Source organism: Solanum tuberosum, unplaced genomic scaffold (assembly GCF_000226075.1).
Source record: "Solanum tuberosum cultivar DM 1-3 516 R44 unplaced genomic scaffold, SolTub_3.0 scf00010, whole genome shotgun sequence".
In the NCBI taxonomy this organism is placed as follows: Eukaryota; Viridiplantae; Streptophyta; class Magnoliopsida; order Solanales; family Solanaceae; genus Solanum; species Solanum tuberosum.
Window position 1 is genome coordinate 1,592,133 of NW_006238936.1, and position 13,259 is coordinate 1,605,391.

General features: G+C 33.4%; 4 protein-coding genes across 4 annotated transcripts in view; 1 reads left to right on the forward strand and 3 right to left on the reverse strand.

The window, feature by feature from the left end:
• The window catches only part of LOC107062274 (cytosolic sulfotransferase 18-like), an 8,231-nt gene extending 7,057 nt beyond the window's left edge, over window positions 1-1,174 (reverse strand). Inside the window, exon 1 of the mRNA XM_015312720.1 lies at window positions 329-1,174. Within this exon, the coding sequence (XP_015168206.1) occupies window positions 329-1,174 (846 nt within the window). The remainder of the gene's footprint in view (window positions 1-328) is intronic.
• Window positions 1,175-2,737: 1,563 nt separating this feature from the next.
• LOC102603562 (cytochrome P450 704C1-like) lies at window positions 2,738-5,212 on the reverse strand. Its single transcript, XM_006339715.2, has 6 exons — window positions 4,900-5,212; window positions 4,320-4,535; window positions 3,950-4,240; window positions 3,544-3,873; window positions 3,253-3,456; window positions 2,738-3,123 (listed from the first exon to the last, which is right to left on the reverse strand). The coding sequence occupies exons 1-6, from the start codon at window positions 5,194-5,196 to the stop codon at window positions 2,944-2,946; spliced, it is 1,518 nt and encodes a 505-aa protein (XP_006339777.1). The 5' UTR covers window positions 5,197-5,212; the 3' UTR covers window positions 2,738-2,943.
• Window positions 5,213-5,841: 629 nt separating this feature from the next.
• LOC102603899 (cytochrome P450 704C1-like) lies at window positions 5,842-8,372 on the reverse strand. Its single transcript, XM_006339716.2, has 6 exons — window positions 8,028-8,372; window positions 7,494-7,709; window positions 7,116-7,406; window positions 6,703-7,032; window positions 6,415-6,618; window positions 5,842-6,284 (listed from the first exon to the last, which is right to left on the reverse strand). Exons 1-6 carry the CDS (start codon window positions 8,304-8,306, stop codon window positions 6,105-6,107), a joined length of 1,500 nt encoding a protein of 499 aa, XP_006339778.1. The 5' UTR covers window positions 8,307-8,372; the 3' UTR covers window positions 5,842-6,104.
• A 2,049-nt stretch (window positions 8,373-10,421) lies between these two features.
• Window positions 10,422-11,250, forward strand: LOC107062205 (uncharacterized). Its single transcript, XM_015312572.1, has 3 exons — window positions 10,422-10,584; window positions 10,696-11,132; window positions 11,230-11,250. The coding sequence occupies exons 1-3, from the start codon at window positions 10,422-10,424 to the stop codon at window positions 11,248-11,250; spliced, it is 621 nt and encodes a 206-aa protein (XP_015168058.1).
• The last annotated feature ends 2,009 nt before the right edge of the window (window positions 11,251-13,259 follow it).

Below are 13,259 nucleotides of genomic sequence, written 5' to 3' on the forward strand. Positions count from 1 at the left end.
GCTTTTAGTCTTTAGTTTCAGTTTTGCTAGATCTAGTTGGGGCATGTCCCAACATTTCTAGTCAGTTTAGAGTCTTATTTCAGACATAGTTAGATTCAGCTTAGTGTTGAGTTAATATCTTCTTTGTATTAAACTCATCAGATTTCATATATCTCAGATATAGTATATGGGTATTCCCCATCATTTCAGACTTACTTTATGATTTAGCTTCCGCATCAGTTATTATTATCTTTAGTATGCTCATGATCATGCCAGCAAGGTTAGCTTGGGATCACTTGTGGTCCTAGGTCCCGTGTCCGCGTCTTAGGGGTAGCTTGGGGCGTGACACCTCTAAATTGCTCAAACTTTCGAAACTACAGAGTGACACAATTTCTTGAGGCACACCCAGCTCTTCCTCCTCCTTAGATAAGGGTTTGTCCATGAAATCAGCCAACTTCTTCACATAACCCAATGTGTCCTCCTTCAAATCTTCGTACTTGAAGAAGAACACTCTCTCGGGTCTCTCAACACTTGCTTTCCAGTATCCTAATACGTGATCCCAGTAAGGTCCATATCCGGATTTTCCTTGGCAAAACCACTTAAATGCTTGATCGAGTGTAACTAGGGATACTTTAGTACTTAATTTAGCTTTGATCTTTTGTGTGAAATGCCACCAAGAAACAAATGTATCTTTTGGTTCTCTACATATGTAAATGATCTTGCAATTATCTGATTCTAATATAGATATTGGTAAGAGTGTGTAAGGAAGATGTGTTGATAATAATGGCAACTCCGCGTCTACAAATTTAGGATTGGAGAGAAAAGCTAATTCCAAGCAGGGTATGCATTCTTGGGGTAACTTATTGAGTAAAGGGCTATTTGTAAAATCGTCATGTCTAGTCGTAATGGAAAAGGTTAAGGCATTACGCCAAGTGGCTGTTTTTGGAGCACTGCAAAGGAAATTATCAGAGGGTTGAGCTTTGAAGTTTTGTTGCATACATAGAGCTGATTCTAAGAAGGATGAATTGTACCAAAAGCCTTCATATTGACAGCTATCAAAAAAAGGATACTCAGACTCTCGTTTGGGAAGTGTTGATATCATCTCTTTGTATTGTTTGCGCATTTCCTTGAAAGTTTCTAATCCATAATTCTCAGATAAGCGGCTAGTTTTGGAAGGGAAATTAGAGGAACTCATTTTTTGGAGAGTGTGAAAATGATGAAAAAAATAGGAACCAACTTGTCTATTGATATAGAGAGGAGAATTTTGGTAGTATATTGCAAGTGGTCCATCTAATGCTTAGATAATTATTCCATTAGGGACCATGTCATTAAAACTAAAGACTAAGTTAGATAATTATAAACATTGCAACTATATATCATGGAAATGACAATCATATTAAAGTTTCCTTTTGACTTAGTTAATGTTCAAGATTTGGTTAGATATTGTTACTGTTATGCATTTGATCTTTGAGTAATAGAACATGCAATTATAGGGGATCGTCTGCAATATATTTTAAGAGGTCGTTAAATGTCAAGTATCCAATGTTTCGAAGTCACGTTTGTGCAACATGCTTTTATAGGCCTTGCAATTTTCTGATGTTAGGTAGCTGCTATAATCCCTCAAAATTCAAGTATCCAATGATTCTAAGCCATGTTTCTGCAAAATCTTTTATATAGTATCATCTACTTTATAGCCATGTTTGAATTTTAAAATTTTTATTAGGTTGTTTTGTTAATGAGATTATTTAGCCTTTTTGAATTTTTGTTATGCAGATTTTCTGCAGATTATGTTATCAAGTTGGCTATCTAAAGCCCTTTTATGCTTAATAAAATCAATGAGAGCCTTCTTTTGCTGCACCATCTTTTTTAAAAACCAACAATATATCAGAGGAAATATGCTTGCGCTGAGCACGGGCCCAAAGAGCTTGTTATTGTTTTAACTTAACACGAAGAATGCTTCTTTACAGTTATAGAAAAAAGACTTTTATAAGAAAAAAAATACTTACTATCTTTGGGATCTGATCCTACACCGCTGTTCAAGACTTTAGTGGATCGACTCTATTACATAAGTTAATTCCTAATTTTAATCTCACATCATGAGATAAGTATGCAGTTATTATTGTATCGGCCCAAAACCTTGCTAATTGATCTTTATGTGCTTCCTCTATATCTCTCAATTAAAGCTTTATATCCATAGAAAAAAGTTGCTAGGCATTTTTATTTCCGTGAAACAAAATTCATACAATCTGCAATCCATAAGAATGAGTTGTACTATAATGCAGAATGACTTGTATATGTAATAACTATTTTATACATCAACAAATTGAGCCAACATGTGCATTTTTTTCATGTCAAATGTAAGTTTATTCACATCCACAATTTGACTATTTCCTTGAGCTATGATTGCCTCTCTTATTGAATCTGCTAACTTTATGGGACCTAATGTTTCAGAGCAGGGGGTCTTTATTGAAGGAAACGAACTAATGATACAGATTTAGATGCTAAGTCACTCAGTTTATCATATGCATGTCTTCATTGTTATCCCCTCCTTTGAAGTAGTGTAGAATTTCTGTTAGTTTTACTTCTAAATGAAGCTTTTCAGATGCCTGTTGATTACTCGTAAACAGTAAACAGCAATGAGGTACGTAAATGTTCATGCAACTTCTATCCGTGGTTGCGTATGAAGCTAGAAACCAAGATTGAAATTCTACTACCAGTTTCTCCTGAAATCTAGGCACATTTGTTATTCCACTGAACATCTCAAACAGGCATGGCAAGAAGGTAAAACAATGTAAATGTGAATGTGTAACAATGCTACGTCCCATAGACAGCAAACTTTATTTCCATGTTATTTGGTACTTGATAGGCTTATTTTGTATATTGATGTCATAAACAACATTCTGGCAGAATTGGAGTAATACTAATATACAATATAAATATTATTGTAAAGTCTTTCTAATTTCACTATCTGTGAAAGACGCGAACATGCAATCCCCCATCAATATGAAGATTTATCATTGTTCTGTAGTTGACAGTCTTCTTGTCATCACTCAACCTGAAAACGAAGTAACGTAACAACAAAGCAGATGATATCTTCATTTGCCTATAGGCAAATTCCTTCCCCAAGCAGATCCTTGGCCCTGCCTGTCAACAAAAGAATGGGCTTAGCTAGTTATAATAAGAAAATATATAGGCACTAGACAAATTAAGTATAGCCTCACGTTCAAGGCTCTAACAAATGATAATTAAAGCTAATAATGTGCTTTGACCAACCTGGAAAGCTGTAAATTTGAAGGGGTTCTCAGGCCTGAAGAAACCATCCCCATCAAGCCATCTCTCTGGTTTATATTCTTCTGCATCATCACCCCATATAAATTTCATTCTTCCCATTGCATATGATTGGTAAGCCACTATGTCCCCTTTGTTCACATTGAATCCATCTGGTAAGGTGTCATCCGAAAAACATATTTTTCCATTCTGCAGTAAGAAGAAAAACAAAAACAACAACTTTATAACATGCATCTAATTGGCCGGTGATGTATGATAAAAGAAGTTCTTTATTACCACTGGAACTGCAGGATAGAGCCTAAGAGTCTCGGTCAATGCTGCATGAAGATATTGCATCTTTTCAAGGGCATCTTCACTCACATTGGCAGCAAAATCCATTATGTCTGTTGCAGCTTGTTTCTCATTTGTTGCTTCTTTAATATCCTGTGCTACTTTCTCCTGTACATGAGGATATTTGCATAGCACATATATGAACCAAGAAAGGGTGGTTGCTGTTGTATCTTTGCCTGCTATTATGAAGTTCAATATTATATCACGCAAATACTTTGGATCTGTTTCAGCTATTTGAAGAAACCTTGACAAAATGTCTTCTTTCTTCCATTGCAACTGGAAAAAGATTATAATGTCTAATTAGCATCTGTCCGCATTAATAAAAGTAGTAGATATAAGACCATTAACCTACAGATAAATCAGCTTCTGGTTTGCTCATCTGTTCAGTTTTTCTGTGGATCAGCTTATAAACAAACTCATCAATAGTTCTTATATTGTCTCTTAACTTGGCTTCTGATCCGATATTGAGAAATCTTTTAATCTTCCATAAGATATCAACAAATCTCCAAAGTGTCAATTCACTTGCATCGTCAAATGCATTGATAAATTTTTTGCCTTCATCATTTGAACCACACATGCTGTCTAGCTCAACTCCGAAGGCAATTCTGAATATAGAATCTAGAGTTGCTTTCATGAACAGATCCTACATCGATAAAACTAGGATTATTCGTCTGGTAAGAATAAATAAGGCACCATTCTGTGAAGTCGATTTGTGGACTTACTTGAATGTCTATTATCTTGCTGGATTTGACAGCTTCAGACAATATATGGGCTAACTTTGCTGCATCTTTTCTGAATACCACACTGCTAAAATCCCTCAAGATCCTTGCGGAGAACTCGTGGCTCAAAAACTTCCTCTGCTCCCGCCACTTATCACCATCAACTGTGAAAATCCCATCCCCGAACAGGTCCTTTAGGATGTTGTAACTATACCTTCCCTGCAGATTATTCGAAAAACTCAAGATTGACAATTCGTTATACCATGTTGTCATATCTATTGGGAGATCCATATAGCCAGCTGCAACTTATGTGGGAGTATTATTTTTACATGTTTTCCTAATTTAAAATTTTCTAGTTTGATTTTACTATTTATTATTTTCATAGAAAGCAGGATTCAAAATCAAATGTCATGCTATTTGGGATAGGTTTCCTTATATATAGTTGTGGATTTTGTTATTTTTCATTAGACACGATTATTATGAAAATATTATTTGAGAAGTTTCTCTGGTTTACATCTTTTCAGAATCAATCAAATTCTAACATTAAAAAAAGATTATCTGGGATGTCAAGAAAATGGTGTACCTTGCCATAATTTTCAAAGTTTGTTTTGAGAATGTATTCAACGTTAGCAGGGTCAGAAGTAAAAATATCATTCCTGAAAGGGCTAACCAATCTGTAAGTCTTGTACTTGCCAGCAAGATCAGTCATGTAATGGTGCAACCTGTGGAAGTTGATGAGATGATTAAAAATGGTGCCGCCAACTGGATGGTATCTCTTTTTTCCATTTAATTTGTTGGTCAGAAGAAGAAGTATGAACACACAAAAGACAAGTGAAAGAATTATGGCTGTTATGGAGATGGAGTTCTGAAGAATATCCATGGAAATAACTAAGGCACTAACGTATCCTTGTGCATGTTTGGCTTATAATGTATTATTTAATGTGTTACGGGAGTAGATGCTGGTCCATCTAATGCTTAGATAATTTATGGCTCCATTAGGGACCATCTCATAAAAACCAAAGACTAAGATTATCAACTTTGAAATACAATCATATTATTAAAGTTTCCTTTTTGACTTAATTCATCTTCAAGATTTGGTCCACAGTAACATAGGCTTGGTTTTCTTCGAAAATGTTAGGGTTAGGCATTTGATTTTTGAGAGAATACAAAAAAATCATTGGTTTATCAAATTATCTGTCGAGCCAGCATAAATTTGAAGTGTTTTATATGGTATCATCTGCTTTCAAATCCTCTCTAAGAATTGTATTGTTCAAAAGCCAGAATAACATGTGATGCTGTTATGTGTATTGCATATGTTAATAAATACAAACGAAAAGAGAATTAAACTCAAATAGAAAATGAAAGCTGGAGGGAGAAAAACCTCTAATGCTTAAGTTTTTTATTTTCGATACAAGAGTCTACATGATTATTGGGGGAAAAGATAAAATGGACACTATTTCAAGCCAACTAATAACAGTAAATGGTGTTGCTTTGATAAAAAAAAAAGAGCATATATATAGGCGTAACTTAACTATAAGGCAACTAAAGCAATGACTTGTGGCACCAATAGAAGATTTAGCATCTTCTCTCCTAAGGTGTGGTCAGGGAAGGGGTAACAAGGAAAATGTGAATGTGTAACAATGATACATCCCATAGATAGAAAACCTTATTTTCATGCCAGGTTAATGTTATTTGATAGGATGTTGATGTCATAAACAACATTCGGCCAGAACTGGACCGATGCTAATATACTTTATTACATATTTATGTAAACTCGTTCTAATTGCCCTATCTACGAAAGACACGAACATGTAATCCCCCATCAATGTGAAGATTAATCATTGTCCTGTAGTTGATAGCCTTCTTGTCATCACTCAACTCGAAAACAAAGTAATGTAACAACACAGCAGAGAATATCTTCATCTGTCTATAAGCAAACTCCTTCCCCAAGCAGATCCTCGGCCCTGCCTGTTTTATCAATAAAAGAATGTGCTTAGCTAGATAGTTAATGTGAATATGTGATAGTATATAGGCACTAGGTTAATTATACAGAATCGCGTCCAAGGCTTCAATAAAACTGATAACAGCTTTGACCAACCTGGAAAGCGGTAAATTTGAAGGGGTTCTCATGCCTGAAGAAACCATCGCGATCAAGCCATCTCTCTGGTTCATATTCTTCTGCATCATCACCCCATATAAATTTCATTCTTCCCATTGCATATGGTAGGTAAGACACCGTGTCCCCTTTGTTCACACTGAATCCATCTGGTAAGGTGTCATCCGAAAAGCATAGTTTTGTATCCTGCACTAAGAGGAAAAACAAAAGTAACAACTTAAAGAATACATCTATTTGGCTGGCTGTATGATAAAAGAAGTTCTTTATTACCGCTGGAACTGCAGGATAGAGCCTAAGAGTCTCTGTCAATGCTGCATGAAGATATTGCATCTTTTCAAGGGCATCTTCACTCACATTAGAAGCAAAATCAGTTACATCTGTTGCATTTTCTTTCTCAGTTACTGATTCTTTAATCTCTTGTGCTATTTTTTCCTGTACATGAGGGTACTTGCAAAGCACATATATGAACCAAGAAAGGGTGGTTGCTGTTGTATCTTTGCCAGCTATTATGAAGTTTAATATTATATCACGCAAATACTTTGGATCTGTATCGGTTATTTGCAGAAACCTTGACAAAATGTCTTCTCTCTTCCACTGCAACTGGTAAAACATTAGTATTATATATAAGCACCTATCTGCAATCTGCATTAGTTAAAGTAGTAGCTATAAGGCGATTCACTTACAGATAAATCAGCTTCCGGTTTACTCATCTCCTCAGTTTTTCTCTGGATCATCTTATGAATAAACACATCGACAGTTCTTATATTTTCCTTTAATTTGGATTCTAATCCGATATTGAGAGATCTTTTAATCTTCCATAAGATATCAACATATCTCCGAACTGTCAATGCACTTGCATCATCAAATGCATCGCTAAATTTTTTGCCTTCTTCATTTGAACCGCACATGCTGTCTAGCTCAACTCCAAAGGCAACTCTGAATATAGAATCTAGAGATGCTTTCATGAATAGATCCTACATCGATAACACTAGGATTACGCATCTGGTTACAAGAATAAACAAGGCACCATTCTGTGAAGTCGACTTGATTCATGGACTTACTTGAATGTCTACTATCTTGTTGGATTTGACAGCTTCAGTCAATATATGGGCAAACTTTGCTGCATTTTTTCTGAATACCACACTGCTAAAATCCCTCAAGACCCTTGTGGAGAAGTCATGGCTTGACAACTTCCTCTGCTCCCGCCACTTATCACCATCAACTGTGAAAATTCCATCCCCTAACAAGTCCTTTAGGATGTAGTAATTATACCCTCCCTGCAGAAAATTTGGAAACTCAAGTTTGGCAATCCGAAAATCGTTACACCATTTTGTTACATCTATTGAGACATCCATATAGCTAGCCGGTTGCAACTTATGTAGGAGTTGAGGCATCATAATTTACTGATATACCTTGACCTTGCAACGAGAGTATTGCCCATATACATATAAGTAGATCACCAGTTCATTCCGTAACCAAAGTGGACTCTAAAAACATTCTAACAACAAATGTAAATATTACTAAATAACAGGCCTTTTTAGAATCAATCAAATAACAACATATAATTTGGGGATGTCAAGATCAAAATGGTGTACCTTGCCATAGTTTTCAAAGTTTGTTTTAAGAATGTATTCGACGTTAGCAGGGTCAGAAGTAAAAATCCTATTCTTGAAAGGGCTAATCAATCTGTAAGTCTTGTACTTGCCAGCAAGATCAGTCATGTAATGGTGCACTCTATGGAAGTTGATAAGCAGATTGAAAACGGTGCCACCAATTGGATGGTATCTCTTTTTTCCATGTAATTTTTTGGTCAGAAAATGACGTATGAACACACAAAATAAGAGAAGTGAGATAATGGTGGCTGTTATGTACATAACTTACTCCCCGTTTCAATTTATTACCGGTAGATACACATAACGTATCAAAATATTTTGTTCAAATTAAATAGTGACAAAAAAAAAAAAAAAAAGACATTCCTTTTAAATTAATTAAAAAGAAGAGTATTTAAAAGCTTATCTGTTTGGGCTACAAACAGGGGCAGACCTAGAGGTAGTTAGGGGTTCACCGAGTTCCTATTTTAAAGAATTTTTATGACTATATATTGATTTTGAACCTCTTGAACATGATATTATAGGTTGGCTCAATTCCCTCCAATAATTGCCAATCGTGAGGTTGATCTTGCTTCTGTATGGAAATAAGTTAACAAAAAGTCAAACTCCTATATAAATCAAATTAATCCCTCAAATAATAATAGCCAAAACGTGAGATTAATCAAAGTCAAACTCCTCGTAAATCAAATTATGTGCTCATTATATCAATGTGGGCTATGGCCACCCTACAATGAGCTACAAATTTTCCACATTCCTAACTTTAGCCATGATTTATGATCTTTTATGTTTATTTTAACTAAATTATATATACTTCGTTAATAATTATAGCCATTCTGTGCATTAATCCCTCAACTTGATAATCATGCTAAATGAGCGTATGAAATGAATGAATACTAGTGTTTTAACTTGTATGTATAAGATTTTATTTATTTATACGTCGAATACAACCTATATTTAGTATCTTTCTTCTTTCTCCCAAATCTCCCTCTACTTTCTCCTCTCTCTAAATATAACATGTGTACATATATCATATCTCCTCTCTATCTTTCAAATCTTGCTAACGTTTCTTCTCGCTCTTTCCTAATCCCGGCGCTTCTCTCCTCTCTTTAATTATAGCTATGAACCGTAATTAGGCAAACTATAATTACTGATGATAATTATAGTTTCTCTATTTAAAACTCAAATTAGTCGTTAGAATTAAAAAAAAGTAAAAAATACTCATGTGTAAGAATGATCAAATGTCCCATGAATTTTGTGATAAGGATCAAATATACCCTTATATGAATTTTATTTTTAAAAAATCAAAATCACATTTCACTTTTGTTAGCGGAAAAAGATATATTTGGACTATTTGTGTAATAGTAGAAATATATGTGAGACTCTTTTTTAATGAGGAATACATCAGCTCTAAATCGCAAAGTTAAAGAGTAGATCAAATCCTTTTCTCAATTAAAATACTAATAGATTTAGGTGATGCAAGATGGTAGTCAATGAATCTCTAATAGATCAATCTTCTGTTCTTGTGAAAGGCGGATTAAAGTGCCACTAAAATGTTGTTCAAAATTTTGATTTCAATTCATTGTTTCTCTAATAACCTAAACTTTGCATAAGATGATCACAAAATTTTAATTTCAATTCATTATGTATAATCGATCTATCTATATTAATACATTTACCAAACATACTGTTATACTCTAATTTACCATGTAGAATGTGTATCTATTTATTCGACTTTATATAATTTAAGTGTATTTGAATACATCCAAAATTGGATGGTATAGATGTTAGTTGAAGCCAAAATTAAATGATATATTTATGTATTATGTCTTTCTTTTTTTTAATTTGATAAGTCTTTAATTCTAACTTTCCACCTGTCATGTTTAAAATCACAAAATTAAAGAGCATTTTGATACATTCTATACATACTCCATCTGTCCCTAATTACTTGTCCATTTTGACAAATCAAGAAAAGACAAAAAGAATTTACCTATTATACTCTCAATTAACTACTTTGAAAAAGGTAAAACTGCTTGAAAATCTTAAGTTTTAATTCATCTACTTCATAATTAATAGGGGTAAAATGATAAATTTACTATATCACTTATTTTTTCTTAATAGGTGTGTCAATTCAAAAGTGGACAAGTAATTAGGGACAGAGAAAATATCTTTTAACGGACTAATAGTAATTTTATATTCAAAGTTGTGGTCTGTGGTCTCTATAAATAGAACGAGTCAGCCTGTGAAGAATATATGAGCATTGAACAAAATATATATATATATATTCACCTTGAAAGTGTTTTATTGGTAAAATATAGTTGGAGTTTGTGTAATTTGAGACGATGGATTTTAATATTGGCATCGAAAAAAGCAGATAAAACAATGATGGAAGTTGAAGGAGTTGGTGGATATTACGGTTGGTCAAATAGTCAATTTCCTCTTCTTAGCCAAAAAAAACTTTCTGCTGGATTATTACTTCTGCAGCGTCATGGTTTTTCTCAACCTTACTATTCTGTTTCCTCAAAAATTGGTTATGTTTGTGAAGGTACGTATGACTATCTGAGATATTATCTCGACATACACAGTAGTTATTGGAGTCACACTTAATTATATCGCTTGGACAATCCTTTCTTATTAATTAGTATAATTTTCACAGGTGAATGCATTGTTGGATTGATATCACCGGAAGATTCAAAAGAAGAAGTTATAAAATTACAAAAAGGGGATGCCCTACCACTTACATTTAAAACAGTGTCATGGTGGTACAATGATGGTGACTCTGAATTCAAAATAATTTTCTTAGGAGAATATGATGACGAATACACACCTGGAGAATACTGCGGTTTCTGTTTAGCTGGATTCATCGGCACTCTAAATGGATTCTCTAATGAATTCATAGCTAAATCTTTTCACATGACCAAAATTGAATCTGAAAAACTTATAAAAGACCAAAGTAGAACTAATCTTTTAATTAAGATCAATGAAGGCACAAAAATGCCACACCCATGCAACAAAGTGAAACACAAGTTGGTTTTTAACTTGGATAGTGCTAAACCTTGTGTTGAGGTAAAAAATGGTGGAGTCTTATCTGCGGTAACTTGTAGGAATTTACCATTGCTTGGAGACGTTGGATTAAGCGCGAATCGCGTAGTTTTGGAAAGTGGTGCTTTATTTGGTCCGATTTTTACAGCGGATTTATCCGTTCAATTGAGTTATGTTACGAAAGGAAGTGGACGTGTTCAAATTGTGGGACCTTTATGTAAGGTTGTGTTGGATACTAAAGTGGAAGAAGGTGGATTGTTCTTTGTTCCAAAATTCTTTCCATTTGTTGTAGAAGCTGATGAAGGAGGAATGGAGTTCTTCTCCGTCATAACGTCATCAAAGTAAGTAATCCTATTATTTACGATAATTGATACTATAGTTCACTTAAAATATAATGTATATATATATTTGCAGGCAAGTATATGGAGAATTATTAGGTGGGAAAAAATCAATTTGGGAAGCAATATCTCCATCAGTTTTAGAGGCCTCTCTAAATATGACTCCGAATTTGACTGAGTACTTCAAATCCAAGATTGCTAAGGGTGCAGTGATTGCTCCACCTTCAACTATTTAAGTAATAGTTACTTGTTAGACATTTGAGATGTATACCTATGTTTAACAAGTATAATAATTTCATGCTTGAAAATAAAATGGATGATAAAGTAGATCTACACTATTCTACTTCGGTTATTCCACATATGTAAGTAGAGTTGTCATAGCTAGCCCAGCTCTGTTAAATCATGGGTTAGGTCAAGCCGGCCTAACGGGTTTAGCCCTTAGTGATGACTCTAAATGTAAGCAGCTTTTGTTTTAGCTTTTTCTGAATGCGCGCAAGCTTATATGCTGCTGTGTGCCAGTATGTGTATGTTATATGAATGTCTTCTTCATCTTAAGAATTAAAAAGGAAATGAATTTGGTGGTTAGTTCATGTTACATCTTGTTAAATTAGTGTCCTTGAGACATATTTCACATTTTTATGATCGATAAGCATTAATAATTGAGACACATTTCACATTTTTACATTGTTAATCTATCTATATCTATATATATAATATAACATGGTCATAAGTAAAGTAATGTGGTACCTCTATTTGCCCAAAAATGACCTTTTATCTAAACTAAACTCATTATAAAGAAGTCAACATTTTAGTATAGGTCAAATATATTATTGAAGTTGGCTTATGAAACTAACGAATTCATTTAAATTTGTTTTAAAAAAAAATTCCCTGAGTTGATCGAGTTAATCAAAAATAATATTTTTATTCAATACAAAAGTAATAGAATGACAGATTTGTGTATATCCTTTTCTCGGACATTTGTTCATGTGAAAAGATTTAGCTATAATTTCATTAGAGAATCCATTTATAATACCGGTGAATCCAGTTAAGAAGAAACCACAGTATTCTCCAGGTGTGTATTCATCATCATATTCTCCTAAGAAAATTATTTCGAGTTTAGACTCTCCAACATTGTACCACCATGACGCTTCTTTCATGGTAACCAGTAGAATATCCCTTTTTTATAATTTTATACTCCCTCTGTCCCATATGAACTGATCACCTTTCTAAAAATACTTGTCCCAACTAGTGCTGTCAAAATGAGGCCATATTTTGGTAACCCGCCCAATTCATCCATATTTTAATGGGTTGGGTGAGTGACTTTTTACATGGATAAAATATGGATTGATACCCATATTCAACTCATAAAAATATAGGTAAAATATGGATTAACCAAATGAGTTAAGCTTCTAACTTTTTTTCACTCAAAATTCATGATATCACTAAAAATATTGTAAATTATCTTCCTTTTTATGTTCTTCTATAGAACTAATTATTTTTCTCTATAATTAAAAATGTGAAGTCTTTAGCCCTCCAAAAATATATATTTTAAATGTACATTTCTTTTGTTAATTATAATTATGTTTTTTTATTTGTTTAATTTTATATTGGATAATAAATAATAGTGTAAAATAAGTAAATCATGTATTAATATTGACATTGCTTAAAGTGCATTAAGCATTTTTTAGTCCTAAAATGCAAATATTCATTTACTTTGAAATTAAAAATATTTCCCCCTTGTTTTTACATAAATTTATTTTATATTGAAAGTTATAGGATAATTTTTTGACTTTTATGATACAATAAAACTAAATGAAACATTTTCAACATTTTTCATCTA

Bases quoted from the DNA above. Each gene is read 5' to 3' on its own strand.
- LOC102603562 (XM_006339715.2), bottom strand. From the start codon at position 5,196: ATGGATATTCTTCAGAACTCCATCTCCATAACAGCCATAATTCTTTCA. The intron at 4,536-4,899 runs GTACACCATTTT...AATAATCTGCAG, and splicing joins ACTTTGAAAATTATGGCAAG to GGAAGGTATAGTTACAACAT. The intron at 3,457-3,543 runs GTAATAAAGAAC...TTCTTACTGCAG, and splicing joins TCTATCCTGCAGTTCCAGTG to AATGGAAAAATATGTTTTTC.
- LOC102603899 (XM_006339716.2), bottom strand. From the start codon at position 8,306: ATGTACATAACAGCCACCATTATCTCACTTCTCTTATTTTGTGTGTTC. The intron at 7,407-7,493 runs GTAAGTCCATGA...TTATCGATGTAG, and splicing joins ACAAGATAGTAGACATTCAA to GATCTATTCATGAAAGCATC. The intron at 6,285-6,414 runs GTTGGTCAAAGC...TTGATAAAACAG, and splicing joins TCAAATTTACCGCTTTCCAG to GCAGGGCCGAGGATCTGCTT.
- LOC107062205 (XM_015312572.1), top strand. From the start codon at position 10,422: ATGATGGAAGTTGAAGGAGTTGGTGGATATTACGGTTGGTCAAATAGT. The intron at 10,585-10,695 runs GTACGTATGACT...TAATTTTCACAG, and splicing joins AATTGGTTATGTTTGTGAAG to GTGAATGCATTGTTGGATTG. The intron at 11,133-11,229 runs GTAACTTGTAGG...CGATTTTTACAG, and splicing joins ATGGTGGAGTCTTATCTGCG to CGGATTTATCCGTTCAATTG.